This window comes from Microcaecilia unicolor, chromosome 2 (genome assembly GCF_901765095.1).
Source record: "Microcaecilia unicolor chromosome 2, aMicUni1.1, whole genome shotgun sequence".
Classification (NCBI taxonomy): domain Eukaryota; kingdom Metazoa; phylum Chordata; class Amphibia; order Gymnophiona; family Siphonopidae; genus Microcaecilia; species Microcaecilia unicolor.
The window spans coordinates 652,069,734-652,094,362 of record NC_044032.1 but is presented as its reverse complement, the minus strand read 5'-3'; the positions used below and the strand labels follow the sequence as shown (position 1 = coordinate 652,094,362).

The 24,629-nt window shown below is 42.0% G+C and overlaps 1 protein-coding gene across 1 annotated transcript in view; it reads right to left on the bottom strand.

The window, feature by feature from the left end:
- Nucleotides 1-24,629, bottom strand: part of SPATA5 (spermatogenesis associated 5) — a 488,555-nt gene that overhangs the window by 311,236 nt on the left and 152,690 nt on the right. Inside the window, 1 exon segment of the mRNA XM_030191768.1 lies at nucleotides 404-530. Coding sequence (XP_030047628.1) covers nucleotides 404-530 — 127 coding nt within the window.

Below are 24,629 nucleotides of genomic sequence, written 5' to 3'. Positions count from 1 at the left end.
TGGCTAAACAGTGACCCCCCACCTCGGGCTCTGGCCCCCCCTCCCACCGAGGTCTGGCTACACCCATGGACTCTGCCCAACAAGATAAACTTATTTTACTGTTTAGATTTCTCAGATCTTAACTATCATCCTGACTTGTACATTTTTAAAAATTTACAAAAATAATCAGGAACAATCCCATATACATTTACTAGGCATGTGCTAGCCTTTTCTGCAGCGCTATGGTGCCACAAGACGACTTTCTCCCAGTGGCCCTGCTTTTGATACTCTTAAGTTGTGTCACCCTGCTGCCTGAAACTCTTTCTAAGACTAACCAAATGAGATTCTCCTCCTCCACACAGGATACAATTTGGCCTAGGGCTAACTACTAAACCAGCAGTGTCACAAGTGCAATTATCCTTACCTTGTCTATCATATCAGGCCGGTTAGTGGCTGCCAGAACGGTGACATCCTTTAATTGTTCTATGCCGTCCATTTCAGTTAGCAACTGAGCGAGGACACGATCTGCAACATTTCCAGCACCTGCAGAACTGAAGGGGAAAAAAATGGGATTATTTTTCTTTCCCTTCTAAAATCAACGAATCCAGCAGACTCTGAAAACTAGCATGTGAAAAATAAAGGTGTCTTTGTCTCAACTTCACATTAAGTAACTGTACAAAATGTTAAGAAAGACACCACCACCTCTTCCAATAATAACAACAAAAGACAAACAAACACAGAGAAACAAAAGAATAATGAAAAGATGATAAGAAAGGTAAGGATGAGTCAGGCCAAGGACCATTGAGCTCAACAGCCTGTCTCTGGCAGTGACCAGTCCTAGTCCCACATACCCAGCAGATCCCAAAAAGTACATCTGCTTCTCATAGCTCATTTCCAGGGATGAGCAATGGCTTTCATAAAGTCTACCTGGCTAATAATCTTAAATGGACTTTTCCTCCAGGAACCTGTCCAAACCTCTTTTGAATCCCACTATGTTTCTTTCTAGGAACAGAATTTTAAAATAATGCCATGGTAATTTACTTTTTTTCTTATTTTTGAAACCAAAATACCTTTAGATGCCTCATGGGTTCCCTACAATAAACAAAACGGCACCACATGTAGACTTCACATTTATATATATATATATATCCTAAATCTTCCCGTGTGGTCTGTGATATATTGGGCACACAATTAGAAAAATTAAGACTAGGATCGCACAACATCTCAGTAACATTCGCCTAGCAAAACAGGAAGCCCCTTTAGTATCACATTGGCTTTAGTATCACATTGGGGGGCGGCAGGACATGAACTCCAGGATTTACGTTTTGTGGTACTATTTCAGGGTCAGAACAATAGTAGGGGGGCAATATATCCCATTACTGCTCCTACGTCGGGAGCAATGTATGATATTCATGTGGAATACTATTGCTCCGTCTGGATTGAATAGGGAAGTTGAGTGGCTAAACTTGTGAGGGGGTGTGGTTTAGAGATGTTAAAAACAGCTGAGTGAGTACAGCAATCCATACGCATGCGCCAGCGTTTTTTCGCTGGCGAGTGGATGCATATGGATGTTTGAAGTCCAGCTCATCTGGTATCCATGAATGGTGAATAACCGTCCATTGTGAGTAAATTAGTCTTATTGAAGATTTAGGATATATATATATAAATGTGAAATCGACATGTGGTGCCGTTTTGTTTATTGTAGGGACCCGACCCCTGATGATGCTCAAGTGGCGAAACACAGACTGTGTCGGGTCTGGGGTGAATTGTGAGCGGCAAAGGGATTGTTTGCACACCAACCTTGAATGCCTTTACAAGATTAAAAGTGATACAACTACAACCGTTGAGCCTGTTGATTGAAAGGAGAAGGAGGGATTCTCCAGTAATTCGAGTCCAAGCACTAACTATATGGACAGGATTAGTTGCATGAACAATATTTTTGACGTATGAAGAGATCATCAGCATTACTACCTAATAGGTGGTTTCATTCACAGCGCTGTGATTTATTGCATACGCTCCATATATACATGGAGAAGGAACTGTACGCAGTGAATTGGAACTGATTAATGAGCTAATTTGCTGATTATCATAAACCTGTTTGCAGATTCAGGGGGGTAGTGAGAGACTTGATGTATTAGATAGTTGATACAAGGTATGGTGGGATGTGAGAAAGTTTGAATGTGCACGTATGTGGTTTGTTTTATGAAGAAACAATTATTTTTGTTATTTGTTATACAGAATAAAGAGCAATTACAATAGCACATAGGAATACATTGGCGTCATTAGCGTTTAGCACGTACCTATTTTTAACACATGCTAAAACGCCAGCGCGCCTACGAAAAAGACCCCCTTAGTTTGCATTAAGAAAGTGATCAGTACTAAAGATTTTACTTCAATAGAAAAAGAAAGTAAAAATGTGGTAGAAGAAAATAAATACACAAGAAGGTTTTTTATTTGAGGAATTGTGAGGAAGCTGCTCAGATATTAGTCCAACAAACAAGCGAGACGTATTCTGAGCTTCTGAAGTCCTTTTTCCTCCCTTTTTTGAAAATGATTTATCTTGGATAAAGACTTTGAATTGTTGTGTACTACTTGCATTATTTGAAGATCCTTTAACCATTTCTAAAATGTACCACCTTCAACATTAATCCAAGCAAGACTCATCTTTTATTTATTTATTAGGATTTATTAGAACTACCACCCAGAAACGCAAAAAAAATCTTCCCGCACATTCCTCAACCTTCATCCTCCCAAGTGCAAAGGCTTGAAATACAAATCAATGCATGCATCAACCTTTTCGTATGCAAGCACACAGCTCTGGAACGCGCTGCCACGCAACCTGAAAACGGTCTATGAATTGACCAACTTCCGCAAACTACTGAAAACTTATCTCTTTGACAAAATATATCATAAAGATTAACACGTATAACTGCACTATCTCTAATATATCCAGAAATGTGCTTTAATGTCTAATGCTTTAAAACCATCATGTATTTCACCACCATGTAACCCAAAACCCTCTGTAAAACCAAATGTATGTTCTCTTCTACCTCCAGCATCCATGACGAATTGTAAGCCACATTGAGCCTGCAAAGAGGTGGGATAATGTGGGATACAAATGCAATAAATAAAAATAAATAAAATTTACCGCCTTTTTGAAGGAATTCACTCAAGGCGGTGTACAGTAAGAATAGATCAAACATGAGCAACAGACAATTACAGCAGTAAAAATATTCAAATACAATACAAAGTATAGCATGGAGGGGCATAATCGAACGGGGCGCCCAAGTTTTCCTGGAGCCGTCCTCGCAGGATGGCTCCGTAAAGGGGCGGGGAAACCCGTATTATCCTTCACAACTCTTTCTAAAACTCTTTCTAAGGTACATTCTGACTGCACAAGAACAGACACTGCAGTGATGGGATATGGAAGGGGGAAAGATGGTGTCGAGGTCTTTGGGTCAAGCATGTTTCCTGCCGAAGGATTTGCAGCGCATGGACACACCATTCACCAAAATGCCTGAAAATGGAGCGGTGAGATTTATGAATGTCCTGACCTTCTCTGCAAGACATCTCACACGCCATGTTGCACCAGGACAACTAAACAAAGCCATATTAGGTACAGTCCTCTGGCAAGCCAACTTTGTGGTGGGAGGGGATTAGCGCAATATCACAAACAGCCAGATATTTAGAGAGTGGTTTACACAAAAACTGCCTACAAACTGTCTCGGTTGTGTGCTTCATAGACCGATGATTGTACAAGTGTTTCCTCACTGACAGTTTCTCTCATTCAGGCTGCCAAGACATTTTGACATAAATGCAGGCCATCTGAGAGGAGCAAATCAGAGCTTAACCCCTGCAGCCTCTCTTTACAGAATGTGAAAAGGAATCTGCACCCAAGCTGTTCTCCCTGACCTCTATATGCATTAATGGCTCTGATATCCATGTCCTGCCATAGAACAAGCAGGCAACAAAGGCCACATGCTGGCCTCAGTATTTCCTGCCAGCCAACCTGAGTGTATGTCAAGGAAAAGATGATTCCTGAGCAAAAAGTAACTTCTCCAAGCTTGGACAAGATCACCAGTGACAGTCAGGATGAAGATCAAGTGAAAACAGACCAGGATGGACAATAAAAGTCAATCATCATATCATCACCGTTTATTTGTGTCTTTCTTTTCCAACCAATAGGGCTCAAATATTTGCTGGAGGTCTGTAAGTTATATTCCCATTGACGTAATAAATTGGTTGTATGTATAATATAACTTCTCTGGCAATAAACCATGAGGACATTGAAAACAGATTTATAATAACTATTAAATGAATTATTTTGTCAACTTGAAATTTACAAAATCAAATTGTGTCTTTCACATTGTAAGGGGTGTGGTAGCCGTGTTAGTCCACTCTTAAAGGTTATGAATAGAAATCAAACAAAATAAAACATGGAAAAGAAAATAAGATGATACCTTTTTTATTGGACATACAGTAATACATTTCTTGATTAGCTTTCGAAGGTTGCCCTTCTTCCTCAGATCGGAAATAAGCAAATGTGCTAGCTGACAGTGTATATAAGTGAAAACATTCAAGCATTACTATGACAGTCTGACAGGGTGGGAGGATGGGGGTGGGTCGGAGGTATGCATGGGGACTTCAAAGCATTTCATTGATATTCTAACAGAATGGGTGTTGGTAGGTGAGAGGAGGGTACCCCCACCCTCCCACTCTGTCAGACAGTCAAAGTAATGCTTTGATGCTTCTCTTATATATACTATCTGCTACCACATTTGCTTATTTCCGATCTGAGGAAGAAGGGCAACCTTCGAAAGCTAATCAAGAAATGTATTAATTATGTCCAATAAAAAAGGTATCATCTTATTTTCTTTTCCATGTTTTATTTTGTTTGATTTCTATTGATAACATTGTAAGGGGGAAGAGGCTTAAAATTATTTTATACCACTTACTGACTCCACAATTACTGGTGGTGGCTGTGGTCAATTATCTCATCACTGTCTCATATCTCCCACCTGCCAATGTCCATAAATACTTTTTCAAACTATGTTTCATTTTTTAAGTAAAGGCTGAACACCACCCCCAGGACACCTCCTCAATTTGGCTAAATGTATGAGCTTTCTGGGAGACTGCAGGCACTTGCCAGCTAACGTGGATAAAATGTCTTGTACTCACTGGATTGCACAGGAGTTGGGGATTTTTCTCACACCTTTTTCAGCAGTAGCTACAGCCTACAATGTGAAACAGGTTTTTGCCTGCACAGGAGAGGGCAAAGGATGGATTAATGAGACAAAGTCAGGGCAAAGGATGGATTAATGAGACAAAGTCAACATGGATTTAGTGAAGGGAAATGTTGCCTCACCAATCTACTACATTTCTTTGAAGGGGTGAACAAACATGTGGATAAAGGGGAGCTGGTTGATATTGAGTATCTGGATTTTCAGAAGGCGTTTGACAAAGTACCTCATGAAAGACTGGAAATTGGAGAGTCATGGGATAGGAGGTAATGTTCTATTGTGGATTAAAAACTGGTTAAAAGAAAACAGAGTAGAGTTAAATGATCAGTATTCTCAATGGAGAAGGGTGGATAGTGGGGTTCTCCAGGGGTCTGTGCTGGGACTGCTGCTTTTTAACATATTTAGAAATGACATAGAGATGGGAGTAACTAGTGAGGTAATTACATTTGCTGATGACACAAAGTTATTCAAAGTCATTAAATCGCTGGAGGATTGTGAAAAATTACAAGCGGACCTTACGAGACTGGGAGACTGGGCATATAAATGGCAGATAAGGTTTAATGTGAGCAAGTGCAAAGTGATGCATATGGGAAAGAGGAACCCGAATTATAGCTACGTCATGCAAGGTTCCACGTTAGGAGTCACAGACCAAGAAAGGGATCTAGGTGTCGTCGTTGATGATACGTTGGAACCTTCTGCTCAGTGTGCTGCTGCGGCTAAGAAAGCAAATAGAATGTTAGGTATTATTAGGAAAGGAATGGAAAACAAAAATGAGGACATTATAATGCCTTTGTATTCGCTCCATGGTGAGACCGCACCTCGAATATTGTGTTCAATTCTGGTCGCCACATCTCAAAAAAGATATAGTGAAATTATAAAAGGTGCAGAGAAGGGCGACGAAAATGATAAAGGGGATGGGACAACTTCCCTATGAGGAAAGGCTACAACGGCTAGAGCTCTTCAGCTTGGAGAAAAGACGGCTGAGGGGAGATTACGATAGATGTTTATAAATTATGAGTGGAGTGGAACAGGTAGACGTGAATCACTTTACTCTTTCCAAAAATACTAGGACGGAGGCATGCAATGAAGCTACAAAGTAGTAAATTTAAAACAAATCGGAGAAAATATTTCTTCACTCAACATGTAATTAAACTCTGGAATTCATTGCCAGAGAATTTGGTAAAACAGTTAGCTTAGCGGGGTTTTAAAAAAAAGGTTTAGATAACTTCCTAAAAGAAAAGTCCATAAGCCATTATTAAGATGGGCTTGGGGGAAAATCCACTGCTTATTTCTGGGATAAGCAGCATAACATGTATTGTACTGTTTTGCGATCTTGCCAGGTACTTGTAACCTGGATTGGCCACTGTTGGAAACAGGATGCTGGGCTTGATGGGCCTTTGGTCTGTCCCAGTATGGCAACGCTTATGTTGTTATGAAATAACAGCTTAGATTGAAAGCCCTTTCTATCTACTTACCTACTGTACCTCAACTGTAACTCATTTTGATCACAGGTTTTATAAAAGTGAGAAATGAAATCCAAATCTAGGTGGAAAGGGGGTAGACTCAGCAGAAATACATGGAAATCCTTCTTAATGGAGAGAGAAATGGCTCAATGCAATCCTCTGCTAATGGAGGGCAGGTACAGCTGTAAGAGGAAGGAAAGACCAGAGAGCAAGAAGAGTCTGCAGTGAAACAGCTGATGAAGCAACTAAAGAAGCCAGATTTGAATAAGTGGAACAAGAGAATCTTATGTACCAACAAGAACTGTGGTACTGTCATCTCTTTCCACTCTCACAAACTTCCGAGACCGATCATGCAAGACCAATCTGGAAAACATCCTTGAGATTTTTGTATGATTTTTAAAAATAACATGCTACGCTCCCTCTCCAGCAAGTGTGTCTAATCACTTTATGTTTTCTCATACTCCCTACTTCTGCCAATACCTGGAGCAGAGGAGCAACAACATTGGTTACAACGAGGGCTGAGAACCAGGGAAGGCAGGATTCAAAACTTACTAATGCTCACTGTGGTGTGAGGCAAACTTAGGGCTCCTTTTACTAAGGTGTGCTAACGGATTTAGCGTGCACTAATGATTAGCATACGCTAAGAGGGGCATTTTCAATATGACATCTAAGTCCGACTTTGGACGTTTTGCACAAAACGTCCAAAATCCGATTAGGAAAGAGGGTCATTTTCGAAATAGGGAAAGGGAATTGGGACTTGATATACCGCCTTTCTGAGGTTTTTGCAACTACATTCAAAGCAGTTTACATATATTCAGGTACTTATTTTGTACCAGGGGCAATGGAGGGTTAATTGACTTGCCCAGAGTCACAAGGAGCTGCAGTGGGAATTGAACTCAGCTCCCCAGGATCAAAGTCCACTGCACTAACCACTAGGCTACTAAAACGTACATTTTGTTTTTCTCAAAAATAATGTTTTGAACAAGGTTTTGTACTTTGTACGTGTTTTTATTTTTTTGACCATTTTCAAAAAAAAAAGCCCAAGCGAAAAACACAGAAAATCAAGCCATTGGGATGCAGGATGGGCCAGCATTTCTGGTAGACTGGTCCTCAAGACATCCCATCCCAGTACAGCAATGGAGCACCCTCGAGGGCGCTGCAGTGGACTTAAAGAAATGCTCCCAGGTATCTCACTGTTGCTCCCTTATCTTGTCTGCTGAGCCCCCGTACAACCCACACCCCCATCTGTACACCACAATAGCCCTTATTGGTGAAGGGGGCACCTATATGTGGGTACAGTGATAGGAGGAAGTGCCAAAATGGCATTGCGAGGGTGAAGGGGAGGAACATGTAGAAGCTGATAAAAATAAAGTTGAACTGCTTAACAATTATTTTTTTGTGTGTGTGTGTTACATTTGTACTCCGCGCTTTCCCACTCATGGCAGGCTCAATGCGGCTTACATGGGGCAATGGAGGGTTAAGTGACTTGCCCAGAGTCACAAGGAGCTGCCTGTGCCTGAAGTGGGAATCCAACTCAGTTCCTCAGTTCCCCAGGACCAAAGTCCACCACCCTAACCACTAGGCCACTCCTCCACTGTTGCTACTATTTGAGATTCTATGTTGCTATTCCACTAGCAACATTCCATGTAGAATCTCAAAGAGTAGCAACATTCCATGTAGAATCTCCACTCCTCCACTGTTGCTAGTATTTGAGATTCTACATGGAATGTTGCTTGCAGAGTCGGCCCTTGCAGATCACCAATGTGGCCGCGCAGGCTTCTGCTTCTGTGAGTCTGACGTCCTGCACGTACGTGCAGGACGTCAGACTCACAGAAACAGAAGCCTGCGCAGCCTTGTACATGGAATGTTGCTAGTGGAATAGTGACATTCCATGTAGAATCTCCAATAGTATCTATTTTATTTTTGTTACATTTGTATCCTGCGCTTTCCCACTCATGGCAGGCTCAATGCGGCTTACATGGGGCAATGGAGGGTTAAGTGACTTGCCCAGAGTCACAAGGAGCTGCCTGTGGCTGAAGTGGGAATCAAACTCAGTTCCTCAGTTCCCCAGGACCAAAGTCCACCACCCTAACCACTAGGCCACTCCTCCACTGTTGCTACTATTTGAAATTCTACATGGAATGTTGCTATTCCACTAGCAACATTCCATGTAGAAGTCGGCCCTTGCAGATCACCAATGTGGCCGCGCAGGCTTCTGCTTCTGTGAGTCTGACGTCCTGCGTCAGACTCACAGAAACAGAAGCCTGCGCAGCCTTGTACATGGAATGTTGCTAGTGGAATAGTGACATTCCATGTAGAATCTCCAATAGTATCTATTTTATTTTGGTTACATTTGTACCCTGCGCTTTCCCACTCATGGCAGGCTCAATGCGGCTTACATGGGGCAATGGAGGGTTAAGTGACTTGCCCAGAGTCACAAGGAGCTGCCTGTGCCTGAAGTGGGAATCAAACTCAGTTCCTCAGGACCAAAGTCCACCACCCTAACCACTAGGCCACTCAGTCACTTGACTGACTAACCTCTTTCACTTTAACCCTATGTTGAATATGGCTTCTCTACAGCCGATGACCTAATGTATGTTACAATCCTATCTATCACACAGGAACCAATACACACTACCACAATGTATTCTTTTTTTACCATGTATGTATGCACCTTAATGTAATGCCTTTTGTACTCTGTTACCCCGAAATGGCAACCGCCATTACGGCAAATGTAAGCCACATTGAGCCTGCAAATCGGTGGGAAAATGTGGGATACAAATGCTACAAATAAATGTGTTTCATCTTTGCTTACACCCTATGCTGTCTATTGAAATGTTTTATTGTGTTGACATAAGTAGTATACTAAATATTTTTACTGCTTTGTCTAATGCTTATATTTGACTTATCCTTGCTGTACTGTACCTTGAGTGAATCTCTTCAAAAAGGCGGTAAGTAAATAAATTAATTAATTAATTAATAAGGAAACTTGCACTGCCAGTGCCCAGGCTCTGCCTCTTCTGTAGATAAATGGAGGTGTTTAAGCTGACACTTTCCACAAGCACTAAATTTACTGTGTTAACATGCCCTTGTGCTCAGCATCTGGCACACACCAAGGCAGTGCTCCAGCACTTACTGAAGCTGATCAGAGCCGCAGGTCCCTGATAGGCTCAGCAATGCCACTCAGAGGCAGCCTGGGGTCTTGCACCCACAAGACAGGCTTAAAACTATAAAGGACAGGTAGTTTAGCACTGTTATCACTTGCTAGAGAAGCTACTTCATCTTTTCACAAGGTTACAGTACTGACTCTCCATTAAATGCTAACATATCCACAGGAAAGCTGCTCTGCCTCCAGCACGTTGGAGGAGGAGGGACCTGTGTCCTCAAAAACTCAAGTGCATCTCAATCTTCTAAGGTATCACAGTCTATAACCCTGTAAACCGCTTCTTACCTCTCGCTGGGAATTGCGCGGTATACCAGCTGCAGATTAGATTAGAGCATAACAGCTGAAAGGATGATGCACATAAGAATCCCAGGTCCTGCAGGTCTCCACCACCCCCATCCATTTACAACTTTTTAAAAACAAAACTATTTCATTTCTACTCAAGTACAGAGATGTGGTAGCCGTGTTAGTCCACTTCTAAAGCCAGTCAATAGAAATAGAATAAAATAAAACAGAGAAAAGAAGGGCTACCTTCGAGAGCTAATCAAAAATGCTGGGCAGACTTATACGGTCTGTGCCAGAGCCGGTGGTGGGAGGAGGGGCTGGTGGTTGGGAGGCGGGGATGGTGCTGGGCAGACTTATACAGTCTGTGCCCTGAAAATGGCAGATACAAATCAAGGTAAGGTATACACAAAAGGTAGCACACATGAGTTTATCTTGTTGGGCAGACTAGATGGACCGTGCAGGTCTTTTTCTGCCATCATCTACTATGTTACTATATTTATCACAAAATTCCTTAGGATTTATGACCATCTACAGTAGGCATTGAGCTCTTTATAACGTTATTATTATAATCGTCAGTCCAGCCAACCAAAAATGATTTTATATCTACATCTATCTCTAAATCTCTACACACACACACACACACACACACACACACACACACATATATGGCATAAAAATCCAGCAGTGATGCTAAAAGCATAAAAAGCATAATATTTAGCTTCAAAATTGCAGCTCACCAATTGCAAATCAGCAACACAACCATGTTTCAAGTAACTGCTGTGCAACAGGAAAATCATCTTCACTGTAGAAAATCTTCAAAAATCAAAATATATTTTTTAAAAAAAGCTCCTCAAAGTCCAAAAATATTCAACAAAGACTTTAATGCTTAATAAAAAAAAAAAACTACCATGCTTCACTCTTCAAAAAAAGATAACATGGCATCGAGGCTTATGTCCAGACAAGAGTGCGACCAGAAATCCTCCATTCAGCGTTATCATCAGCCAGTGCAGAACATCTTTTCCAAACACCCAAACAGGCACATCAAAGCAGCACTAGCAATTCCATATCTTCATTAATCACCACAGGTGCAAAGATTGCGGCGTACATATCAAATGTTCTTCATGAAAATATAGTTGATGATCCCAGTCACCTCCAAGAACACATAGAGGGGCATAATCGAACAGCGCCAGCCAAACAGCTGGCCGGCGCCGTAAAGGGGCGGAGCAAACCGTATTATCGAAAATTATGGCCGGCCATCTTTTCCTTTGATAATACGGTTGGCTCCGACTAAATCTCAACATATGTTGAGATCGCTGAGTGTAGAGATGGCCGGCTTCGCTTTTTTGCCATAATGGAAACCGGGCCCGGCCATCTCAAACCCGGCGAAATGCAAGCCTTTTGGTTGTGGGAGGAGCCAGCATTTGTAGTGCACTGGCCCCCCTGACATGCCAGGACACCAACCCCAGGCACCCTTGGAGGCACTGCAGTGGACTTCATAAATTGCTCCCAGGTACATAGCTCCCTTTCCTTGTGTGCTGAGCCCCCTAAATCCCCCCCCCCCCAACTTTACATCACTACCATAGCCCTAAGGGATGAAGGGGGTCACCTACATGTGGGTACAGTGGGTTTTAGGGGGTTTTGGAAGGCTCAACATATACCACCACAAGCTTAACAGGTGGGGGGGTGGGCCTGGGTCCACCTGCCTGAAGTGCACTGCACCCACTAAAAGTGCTCCATGGACCTGGGTATGACATTTGATTCTGGCAAAAAAAAATGTTTTCTTTTAATTTTTTTTGGGTGGGAGGGGGTTGGTGACCACTGGGGGAGTAAGGGGAGGTGATCCCCGATTCCCTCCGGTGGTCATCTGGTCAATTGGGGCACTTTTTTGAGACTTGGTCCTAAAAATAAATGGACCAAGTGCAGCCGGCAAAATGCTCGTCAGAGCCAGCCATCTTTTTTCCATTATCGGGGGAAGCCGGCCATCTCGTAACCACGCCCCGCCCCTGCCCTGCCTTCTGTACCCTGCCTTGAAGTTTGGCCGGCTCCACGACGGAAAGCAGTTGGCGCCGGCCAAAATCGGCTTTCAATAATACTGATTTGGCTGGGTTCAGGAGATCGCCGGCCATCTCCCGATTTGTGTCGGAAGATGGCCGGCGATCTCTTTCGAAAATAAGCTGGATAACGGTCAAGTACCAATTACTCTCCATCATATAACTTGAACCTGATGGAACATGGCCATCCAGAGAGCCACTAGTGAGGCTGATAGGAACCCATTCTCGGACGACTTTTACATTCATTTAAACAGAGGCGAATAGCTCTTTTCATTTTGCCTGCACAAACCAAAGGGCAAGGGCATAGAAATCACCTAGATCAGATCAGATGAGTCACAGTTAGAATCATAGAATCACTTTTGGCATATATTACAAAATGATTAGAGGGAGATGCCCAAGAGAGACTTTCTATCGCTGAACCACACCAAGTATTTATTTTTTTTTATTTTGTTACATTTGTACCCCGCACTTTTTCCCACTCATGGCAGGCTCAATGCGGCTTACATGGGGCAATGGAGGGTTAAGTGACTTGCCCAGAGTCACAAGGAGCTGCCTGTGCCTGAAGTGGGAATCAAACTCAGTTCCTCAGGACCAAAGTCCACCTCCCTAACCACTAGGCCACTCCTCCACTGTTGCTACTAGTTGAGATTCTACATGGAATGTTGCTATTCCACTAGCGAAGTCGGCCCTTGCAGATCACCAATGTGGCCGCGCAGGCTTCTGCTTCTGTGAGTCTGACGTCCTGCACGTACGTCAGACTCACAGAAACAGAAGCCTGCGCAGCCTTCTGCTAGTGGAAAAGCAACATTCCATGTAGAATCTCCAATAGTATCTATTTTATTTTTGTTACATTTGTACCCTGCGCTTTCCCACTCATGGCAGGCTCAATGCGGCTTACATGGGGCAATGGAGGGTTAAGTGACTTGCCCAGAGTCACAAGGAGCTGCCTGTGCCTGAAGTGGGAATCCAACTCAGTTCCCCAGGACCAGAGTCCACCACCCTAACCACTAGGCCACTCCTCCAGAGGTTACGTCTGTATTTCTTCTAACAGGTTTAGGAGCTAAAGATTCCCCAATATTTTTGCCTGACATATACGGTAACACAGAAGTTAATGTGCTCAGGATTTCTTTATTATATTCTAATAGCAATTCACAGGGAGTATATATAGCATACACTGGCATATTTTCCTGTAATTAAACTTTGGAATTCGTTAACAGAAAATGTGGTAAAAGCAGTTAGCTTAGCAGGATTTAAAAAAAAAAAAAGTTTGGATAATTTCCTGTAACAAGAGTCCATAAACCATTATTAAGATGGACTTGGGAAAATCCACTGCTTATTTCTAGGATAAGCAGCATAAAATCTGCTTTACTGCTCTGGGATCTTGCCAGGTACTTGTGACCTGGATTGGCCACTGTTGGAAACAGGACACTGGGCTTGATGGACTTTTGGTCTGTCCTAGTATAGCAACATTTATGTTCTAAGGTACTTTATTCTTTATATACCACTAAAGGACATGCCATCATAGCAGTTCACAATGTAATCATGTTATCGGAGAGATTACAGAAAAGAACTGCAAAACTTATAGGTAAGAGCAGGGAAAAATCCAAGAGGCCAAGACACACAGTCACAGCCTCACAATCTGGTGAGGAAAGGATCAAAACAATAAAGAACCAGGGAAGAGGGCCCAAAAACATTCAAAAGTTATAGCATATCCCCATACACTTGCCTACACAAGTAATTTTCAAGGCTGCCCTGAACTCCGAATGGGATCGTAATTGATGCATATCAGTGGGGAGTTTTCTTAATAGAGGCAAAGAATTTCGACCCTGAAGAAATCTACCAGTAAGTTCTCTGCTTGATTTTGAAATTCTGCAGAGTCTCAAATACTGGCTGATAGGCAGACTCGTTTTGAGATGATAGGGTTGGTGACTAGTAAATCACAGATAATTATTTCTGTCCACTGATTTTGGTAAGGAGAAGTAGTCATAGAGCCTTGACTCTTTATTTGAATATCCAAAAAAATCATATCAAGACTTGATGATATTTCATAGCAAATTGTGAATTAGTCTTCATCAAATTCAACTTACGCACAAAAGAGAGCCGGTCATCCATATAAAAAGTAAGTCATCTAAAAACCTGTGCCAAAATCAAATGTTAAATTCTGGTACTAAATACACACAAAAAAATGGTCAAATTCTGCTACATACAACATGAAAATAGCCGGTGCCAGTCAGGCCCCCACCCCTGTGGCCAACACTTCACAAGACCAGAACACTGCACCAGTGATTTCACAGTAAGAATACTGAAAGGTAACTTTAAAACAATACAGGAACGTAAGACCTTTGAAATAAGAATGATTGAATATTTTGACACCCAACAAACAGGACTTAATAAGGATCTGGGTTTTCTAACCCATTATAAACCATAAAGCTCTATTTCTCTGTTTATTACCCTCCTCTCACCTACCAACACCCATCCTGTTAGAATATCAATGAAATGCTTTGATGTCCCCAAGCACACCCTCACCCTCCCACTCTGTCAGACTGTCAAAGTAATGCTTTGATGTTTCTCTGTTATATACTATCTGCTACCACATTTGCTTATTTCCGATCTGAGGAAGAAGGGCAACCTTCGAAAGCTAATCAAGAAATGTATTAAGTTATGGCCAATAAAAAAGGTATCATCTTATTTTCTTTTCCATGTTTTATTTTGTTTGATTTCTATTGCTACATACAACAAAACCACTGAAGGGGCAAAAGCTGCTTCCACTGCGATTCCATAGGTCTGATAAGAAATTCTTCGCCAAAGAAAAAAGAATTTTAGAACAAAACTAGTCCTGCCAAAGCCTTTTCTTTTCTTGAGCTGTAAAATCTTCAGAAGATATTTTTGGACCATGAAGAGCTTTTATTTTTCTTTTAATTAGATTTTGATTTACAGAGATTTCCCTGATGCAGAGCAGTTTGTGTCAGTGATTTACAATTGCTGATCTGTTTTGAAGCTAACTAAGCATTATTTATACATTCCAGAATCACTGGTGTATTTTTTGTGTGTGGATTTTCTTCTGATTATATATTGATCAGGAGTAATTGAAGGAAATACTTCTGTACATAAAGGGTGGTGTAAGTACAGAACTACCTCCCAAAGGAGGTGGTGGAGATGAAAACCATATCTGAAATCAAGAAAGCTTGGGACAAGCACATAGGATCTCTAAGGGACAGGGAGGGATAGTATGGATAGGCCACACGATCCTGATCTGCTTTCATTTTTCTCTGTTTCTATCTTTTTTGATTGGCTGGACTGATGATGGCGCCTGAAAAATCTGTGTGGAAAAAAATTAGGCCTAGGTGTATTCTCTAAAATAAGCCTAAATATTATAGAATAGGCTTAAATTTTCACACAGTATATAGAATACGCTGAGTGACTCACCTCATGATTAAATTTGGTCGGGTCCATTTAGGCCACGTTTTACGTGGTGTAAACCCCAACAACTAAAATTTTCCTGCTCCCAGTGGGCACTTTAGAAATGCGGCTTTTTACAGCTCATTATCGACACTGCTTTTTTCAGCTCCCGGTGGACTCTTTATTAACGTGGCTTTTTCAGCTCATTATCCACTTGGCTTTCCTGCTCCCGGTGGAGACTTTAGAAATGTGGCTTTTTTCAGCTCATTATCCCACGTGGCTTTTCCTGATCCTGGTGGACTCTTTATAAATGCAGCTTTCATGTTCACGGTGGACTCATTATAAACATGGCTTTTTTCAGCTCATTATCCCAAGCGGCTTTTCCTGCTCTCACTGGACTCTTTAGAAATATGGGTTTTATCAGATCATTTTCCACGTGGCTTTTCCTGATCCCAGCAGACTCTTTAGAAATGTGTTTTTTTTTTCAGCTCCACTTATCTTTCCTGCTCCCCGTGGATTCTTTAGAAATGTGGCTTTCCTGCTCCCAGTGGACTCTTTATAAGTACATAAGTATTGCTATACTGGGAAAGACCAAAGGTCCATCGAGCCCAGCATCCTGTTTCCAACAGTGGCCAATCCAGGTCACAAATACCTGGCAAGATCCCAAAAAAGTACAAAACATTTTATACTGCTTATCCCAGAAATAGCAGATTTTCCCCAAGTCCATTTAATAATGGTCTATGGACTTTTTCTTTAGGAAGCCGTCCAAACCTTTTTTAAACTCCGCTAAGCTAACCGCCTTTATCACATTCTCTGGCAACGAATTCCAGAGTTTAATTACACATTGAGTGAAGCAAGATTTTCTCCGATTCATTTTAAATTTACTACATTGTAGCTTCATCGCATGCCCCCTAGTCCGAGCATTTTTGGAAAGCGTAAACACACACTTCACATCTACCCGTTCAACTCCACTCATTATTTTATAGACCTCTATCATATCTCCCCTCAGCCGCCATTTCTCCAAGCTGAAGGAAGCTTTAGCCTTTCCTCATAGGGAAGTCATCCCATCCCCTTTATCATTTTTCGTAGCTTTTCTCAGCTTATTATCCACAGGGCTTTTTTCAGCTCCCAGTGGACTCTTTATAAACATGGCTTTTTTTCAGCTCATTATCTACACGGCTTTTTCTGCTCCTGCTGGACTCTCTATAAATGTGGCTTTTTTTCAGCTTATTATCCCATGCAACTTTTCCTGCTCCTGATAGACTCTTTAGAAAAGCGGCTTTTTCAGCTCATAATCCACGTGGATTTTCTGGTCCCAGTGGACTCTTTATAAGCACGGCTTTTTTTCAACTCATTATCCATGCAACTTTTCCTGCTCCCGCTGGACTCTTTGTAAACACGGCTTTTTAAAGCTCATTATCCCAAGCATCTTTTCCTGTACCTGGCGGACTCTTTAGAAATTCGGCTTTTTCAGCTCATTATCCACGTGGCTTTCCTTCTCCCAGAGGATTCTATAAATGTGGCTTTTTCAGCTCATTATGCATGTGGTTTTCCTGTGACACTTTAGAAATGTGACTTTTTTTAGCTTATTATTGACACGGCTTTTTTCAGCTCCTGGTGGACTCTTTATAAACGTGGGTTTTTTTCAGCTCATTATCCACGTGGCTTTCCTGCTCTCAGTGGACTCTAGAAATGCAGCTTTTTTCAGCTCATTATCCACGTGGCTTTCCTGCTTCCAGTGGACTCTTCATGAACGTAGCTTTTTTCATCTCCCGGTGGACTCTTTAGAAATGCGTCTTTTATCAGCTCAATATCCAGTTGGCTTTTCTGCTCCCTGTGTACTCTTTATGAATACAGCTTTTTTTCAGCTCATTATCCACACAGCTTTTTTCAGCTCCCGGTGGACTCTTTATAAAATAATACCACTTTTTTCAGCTCATTATCCACTTTGTTTTCCTACCTTCCATTCTACTTTTCTATGACAGTAAGAAATGTCATTCTTTGCATGGCAGAAGAGAAGGAAGGTAGAAGCTTTTGAAGAAAGCAAAGAGGAGGGAAAGCTGACAGCATAAACAGGTGCCCACTGCCTGGTTAGTCCCAACCACGAAGGAGATCTCCACAGGCTGCAAAAATGTTCTCATCTCTGGCACATCTGCAAACTCCTACGATGAAAAACAACTTGTACGAGGCCACTTCTAATAAATGTCTTGTCTGGGTTCCTCCACCATTTCATTTCACATGGATTTTAATGCATATTTCCCTGCCCCATCTGGTCCCAATTTCACAATGAAATACTTGTATGCCCCACCTGCTGTTCTTTTTCAGCCTCTGGAAACAAATGTGTCTTCTGAAACATAAGGGCAGAAGGTTTTCTCACATGCTTCAGCTAGCTCAGTCTGTGCCGACTGTTGTGCTGGGGATGAAACGGCAAGAGGTCATTTCACCCTAATTCTTGTCCTATGGCAGTGTCTTCCTGGATCAAGTGAACAGAATTAAAAGGGTAAGATCCAAGGCCTCACCTTGCTCATAATCAAGGTGTTGCTTGTGTTTTCTAAAAGAAGCCGCTTGCAAACCAGAACATAGTAAAGTGGTAAGTGACGGCAGGTAAAGACCAGCAGGGCCCATCCAGTCTGTCCAGAAAGGAGGCCAGGGATCTACGTGCTGCTCTGTGCAAGTTATCCTGATGCCATTTTAAATTCTGTCACTGTTTGTCCCCACCACCTCCCATGGAAGAGCATTCAAGGCATCCACCAACATGAAAAAGTATTTCCTGACGTTGCTTTTCAGTTTTGCTCCTTGCAACTTCATCTAGTGCCCTGTGATTCTATAGCCTCTCCATTTTTGGAAAAGGTTTGTTTAATTCATATTTTCAAGTATCAAAATATCTATATCCCTCCTCTCCTCTCAGGTCTTCAAGTCTCTTCTTATATGTCTTCTGACACAAACTCCACACCATTTGGTCTTTTTCTTCTGAACAGCTTTTTCTCATTGGCACAAAACAGCCTCTAAAACTGAACCCAGGACAAGTCCATAGAACGCTACTAAATGGACTTGGGAAAAATCCACAATTCCAGGAATAACATGTATAGAATGTTTGTACGTTTGGGAAGCTTGCCAGGTGCCCTTGGCCTGGATTGGCCGCTGTCGTGGACAGGATGCTGGGCTCGATGGACCCTTGGTCTTTTCCCAGTGTGGCATTACTTATGTACTTATGTCCTCTACTTGGCTCACTTTTATTACATAGAGCAGTGATTTAACCTATTGTGATGTCATAGTGGCTCATTCCACCAATAAGAGCCAACCTCATTAGTGATGTCACAATGGCTTGATTGTATAGAATGTTTGTACGTTTGGGAAGCTCGCCAGGTGCCCTTGGCCTGGATTGGCCACTGTCGTGGACAGGATGCTGGGCTCGATGGACCCTTGGTCTTTTCCCAGTATGGCATTACTTATGTACAGTACTGTTCTGTGTATAGCAGCCTCTCAACTCTATGGCATACAGTCTCTTTGGATTTCTGTATCCCAAATGTATCACTCAACATTTCTTCACATTAAAGCTTAACTGCCAAGCATTATCTCAAGCTCCTAAATTCTTGTAGATGACTTTTCATGCCTTTCTCTTCCTCTGGGGTGTCAACTCGGTTACTAATCTTCGTGTCATCCAGAGAAAGGCATACTTTTCCTTCTAACTCTTTGGCAATGCCACTCACAAAGATATTGAACAGAATCAGTCCCAGAACAGATCCTCGAGGGGCTCCACTGCTCACCTTTCTTTCTTCCGAGTGAATTCCATTTACCACCACGCATGATTGCCTATCAGTTAACCGCCACCTTGGGTCCCATCTTTAAGAAGATTAGTTTATTCATGAGCTTCTTATGAAGGACAATAGCTAAACTGACCACAACCAGCACATATTCTTGACCTAGTTCTGTTCTTGTCCAGTCAAAGAACCAGATTCATTTGGCATGGTCTGTCTTGGATAAAAGCATGTGGACCAATGGACTGTAAAAAGTTCACTTTCCTTTCCTTCAGTAGTATCTCGATTACTTTTCCCATCACCAAGATAAAGCTTACCAGCCTGTACTTTCCCATCTCTTCTCTGTTTTACATTTACTGGTATTTGATATACCGAATCGGCTGACTAGCATGTCACTGTGGTTTATACAACAAAATAAAAGCAAGGAAAAGAACACCATCAAAATCTAGGAAAGAGATACAATCATACCAAAGTGTGAGACTCCGGGCGAGTGTCATGGGGTGGCCCTGGGAATAACTGTTTTATTCACCTGAATCCTGGGACCTGTTAACTCACCTGCCAGGAACCTCAGAAGCAACCATCTCTCTCTCTGGTTTAATAACAGTCTTGAGTAGGCCTCTGGCTAGCAGGCCCAGAAGTCTGTGGCTGGTGGGGCTGCTTTGCCCCAAACATAGCCTGTAAGTTCTTCTGTCTTCTGAGACTAAAGTCTCTGGCCCAAGCCAGACCTCAGCAACCTTTGCAAGTCTTAACAAGAAGCTAAGTTGGCTTACCTCAGCCAGGTCACAGCAGCTAAACACAATCAGTAAAGGCATAGCCTTGGGCTTCAGTTCTTCCTTCCCACCCTGGCCCTATTAAACTCCCAGGTATTGACTCTGCCCCTCCTGGCTCATTTTCTCCCAGGGTGGGACCAGTGCTCTTAAGGAGGCCCAGGCTACTTAGAGAGGGACTTTTCTTAAGGATGAGGGGCAGAGTTCTATAAACCCACCTCACACAAAGTTACACAACAAATATAGGACATGTGGGAGACAGGGAGGTTAGCCAGTATCAAACGAAAATTGTACAGGCGCCACACGTGTGCAGAGGTATGTCAGTGCATAGGTCTAAAATTGTCCTCAAAAAAGTAAGTCTTCAGTAATATTTTAAATTTAGCTTAAGATTGTTCAGATTGCAAGAAAGGCAGAAGATTATTCCAAAGCTGATGGGTGAGGAAAAAAATGCTGAGCGCCTGGTACATTCAAGATGAGCATGATGTGGAGAAGGAAGGAAAATATGATGAGAATGAAGAGAGCGCATGCAGGAGTATAAGGTATAATACGTGAGGACAGGTAGGAAGGAGTGTCTTGGCAGAGGACTTTGAAATGCAGCCAGGTGTGGACAGGAAACACGTGGACACAAAAAAGGGAGAGGGGATGCGTGCTTAATGCATTGGGCATCATATAGAAGGTGGGCTACTATGTCCTGAAGCATTTGGAAACGTTTAAGTTGGGATTTAGGAAGACCAACATATGCAGAGTTGCAATAGTGAATGCGGGACATTACAAAAGCATGCACTAATGTTTGGGAGGCAGAAAAGTCAAGTATGTTCAGTAACGAACAAATTTGACAAAGGGCAAAAAACCCAGACTGCAAAACAGAGGAAATCAGTCAATGGAACGTCGGACCAGAATGAAAGATAATACTTAGGTAACAAAAATGATCTGTGCGAAAACACAAAGGGAAAGGGAAATGGGACTTGACATACCGCCTTTCTGAGGTTTTGGCAACTACATTCAAAGTGGTTTACATATATCAGGTACTTATTTTGTACCAGGGACAATGGAGGGTTAAGTAGGACATCAGACTCGCAGAAACAGAAGCCTGTGCGGCCGCGTTGCTGATCTGCAAGGGCAGGCTTCTACATGGAATGTTGCTAGTGGAATAGCAACATTAACATTCCATCTAGAATCTCAAATAGTAGCAACAGAATCTCAAATAGTAGTAACATTCCATCTAGAATCTCAAATAGTAGCAACAGAATCTCAATAGTAGCAATATTCCATCTAGAATCTCAAATAGTAGAAACATTCCATGTAGAACCTTAAATAGTAGCAACAGAATCTCAATAGTAGCAACATTCCACGTAGAATCTCAATAGTAGCAACATTCCATGTAGAATCTCAAATAGTAGCAACAGAATCTCAATAGTAGCAATATTCCATCTAGAATCTCAAATAGTAGAAACATTCCATGTAGAACCTTAAATAGTAGCAACAGAATCTCAATAGTAGCAACATTCCATGTAGAATCTCAATAGTAGCAACATTCCATGTAGAATCTCAAATAGGGAAAGGGAACTGGGACTTGATATACCGCCTTTCTGAGGTTTTTGCAACTACATTCAAAGCGGTTTACATATATTCAGGTACTTATTTTGTACCAGGGGCAATGGAGGGTTAAGTGACTTGCACAGAGTCACAAGGAGCTGCAATGGGAATTGAACCCAGTTCCCCAGGATCAGAGTCTGCTGCACTAACCGCTAGGCTACTCCTCCACTAGCAACATGCTATGTAGAAGCCTGCCCTTGCAGATCACCAATGCGGCTGCGCAGGCTTCTGTTTCTGTCAGTCTGACGACTCACAGAAACAGAATCCTGCGCGCCCATATTGCTGATCTGCAAGGGCAGGCTTCTACATGGACTGTTGCTAGTGGAATAGCAGCATTCCATGTAGAACCTTAAATAGTAGCAACAGAATCTCAATAGTAGCAACATTCCATGTAGAATCTACAAATAATAGCAACAGAATCTCCAATAGTAGCAACATTCCATGTAGAATCTCAAATAGTAGCAACAGAATCTCCAATAGTAGCAACATTCCATGTAGAATCTCAAATAGTAGCAACAGAATCTCAATAGTAGCAATATTCCATCTAGAATCTCAAATAGTAGAAACATTCCATGTAGAACCTTAAATAGTAGCAACAGAATCTCAATAGTAGCAACATTCCATGTAGAATCTCAAATAGGGAAAGGGAAATGGGACTTGATATACCGCCTTTCTGAGGTTTTTGCAACTACATTCAAAGGGGGTTACATATATTCAGGTACTTATTTTGTACCAGGGGCAATGGAGGGTTAAGTGACTTGCACAGAGTCACAAGGAGCTGCAATGGGAATTGAACCCAGTTCCCCAGGATCAAAGTCTGCTGCACTAAGCACTAGGCTACTCCTCCACTCATTCCACCAATAAGAGCCAACCTCATCAGTGATGTCATAATGCCTTGGCTCACTTCTGATATTGTGATGTCATAAGGAAAAGGGGGAAAGGGAAATGGGACTTGATATACCGCCTTTCTGAGGTTTTTGCAACTACATTCAAAGCGGTTTACATATATTCAGGTACTTATTTTGTACCAGGGGCAATGGAGGGTTAAGTGACTTGCCCAGAGTCACAAGGAGCTGCAGTGGGAATCGAACCCAGCTCCCCAGGATCAAAGCCTACTGCACTAACCACTAAGCTACTCCTCCACTAACAAAGGTTCCTTGGGGTAAGAAAGATTTCCAGAAATTCAGTATGTTGTCATTCTGTTAGCAGATCACCTCAGCTTGACATAACAAAGCCCTCTGTTGTTGGCCAAGTCTTGCAGTCACAGGTTAGAGGTTTTGGTGTGATTTTGGACAACCCTCTTATGATGAAGCCACAAGTAAGGGAAGTGTTAAAAACTGATTTGCAGACTGAGTTAATGTAGAAGACCAAAAACTGTTTTGGATTCAAATAATTTTAGAACTGCTTTACAAACTTTAGTTTTAGGAAAAATTAGATTACTGTAATTCACTTGGGATTGCCAATGAATATTATAAGTGCATTACAAACAGTACAGAATCAGCAGCTAGAACTCTGACAGGCTTTGGAAGTTCTGAACATATAAAATCAGTTTTGACCTTCTTCCACTGGCCTGGTAGTGCTTTGGTGTGTGAAATATAAAGTGCTCAACTTTATCCATTGAGCTGCTGTTGATTGGGGAACCACAATCCATTATTTACATAAGTACATAAGTAATGCCACACTGGGAAAAGACCAAGGGTCCATCGAGCCCAGCATCCTGTCCACGACAGCGGCCAATCCAGGCCAAGGGCACCTGGCAAGCTTCCCAAACGTACAAACATTCTATACAATCAAGCCATTGTGACATCATTAATGAGGTTGGCTCTTATTGGTGGAATGAGCCACTATGACATCACAATAGGTTAAATCACTGCTCTATGTAATAAAAGTGAGCCAAGTAGAGGACATAAGTACATAAGTAATGCCACACTGGGAAAAGACCAAGGGTCCATCGAGCCCAGCATCCTGTCCACGACAGCGGCCAATCCAGGCCAAGGGCAACTGGCAAGCTTCCCAAACGTACAAACATTCTATACAAGTTATTCCCGAAATTGTGGATTTTTCCCTACTCCATTTCGTAGCGGTCTATGGACTTATCCTTTAGGAAACCATCCAACCCCTTTTTAAACTCTGCCAAACTAACCGCCTTCATCACGTTCTCTGGCAATGAATTCCAGAGTTTAATTATGCGTTGGGTGAAGAAACATTTTCTCTGATTTGTTTTAAATTTACTACACTGTAGTTTCATCGCATGCCCCCTAGTCCTAGTATTTTTGGAAAGCGTGAACAGACGCTTCACATCCACCTGTTCCACTCCACTCATTATTTTATATACCTCTATCATGTCTCCCCTCAGCCGTCTCTTCTCCAAGCTGAAAAGCCCTAGCCTCCTTAGTCTTTCATTGTTAAAGATTTACAAGCCTAGTAGGATTGGATTATTGAGGTCCAAAAGAACCCAGGATTTACATCCACTCTTAGAGAGGCAGTTTCATTTACTAGAAAGAAGAAACCAAGCTTTTTTATTAGCAGGGCCAATTAAGTGGAACAAGTTACCTGTATAATTATAGCTTCTGGAAAACTACAGTAGCTGAAAAAGGTTTTCGCTTCCCTACTTACTTAGGCTGTGATTAATGGCCATGAGATTTATCTGCTTTGCTCTGAAAAAGACTGCTCTTTCTTTCACGGAGTGTTTGGAATTGATGTTTTGTTATTTCATTGTTTGATTATGTCTGTCTTTTAAGAAGTCTATGATGTTTTATTACATATGTTGCTGCTGAAGTATTGTTTGTTATTTTGGTTATGTATCCTGAAAGGTTTTATGGATGTTCCTCTGCTCCCTACCCTGTGGACGGGCAGGTTATAAGTATTTTAAATAAAGAAATACAACGGCACTGGGACTGGGCTGCCCCTAGCAGAACATAAGCACCT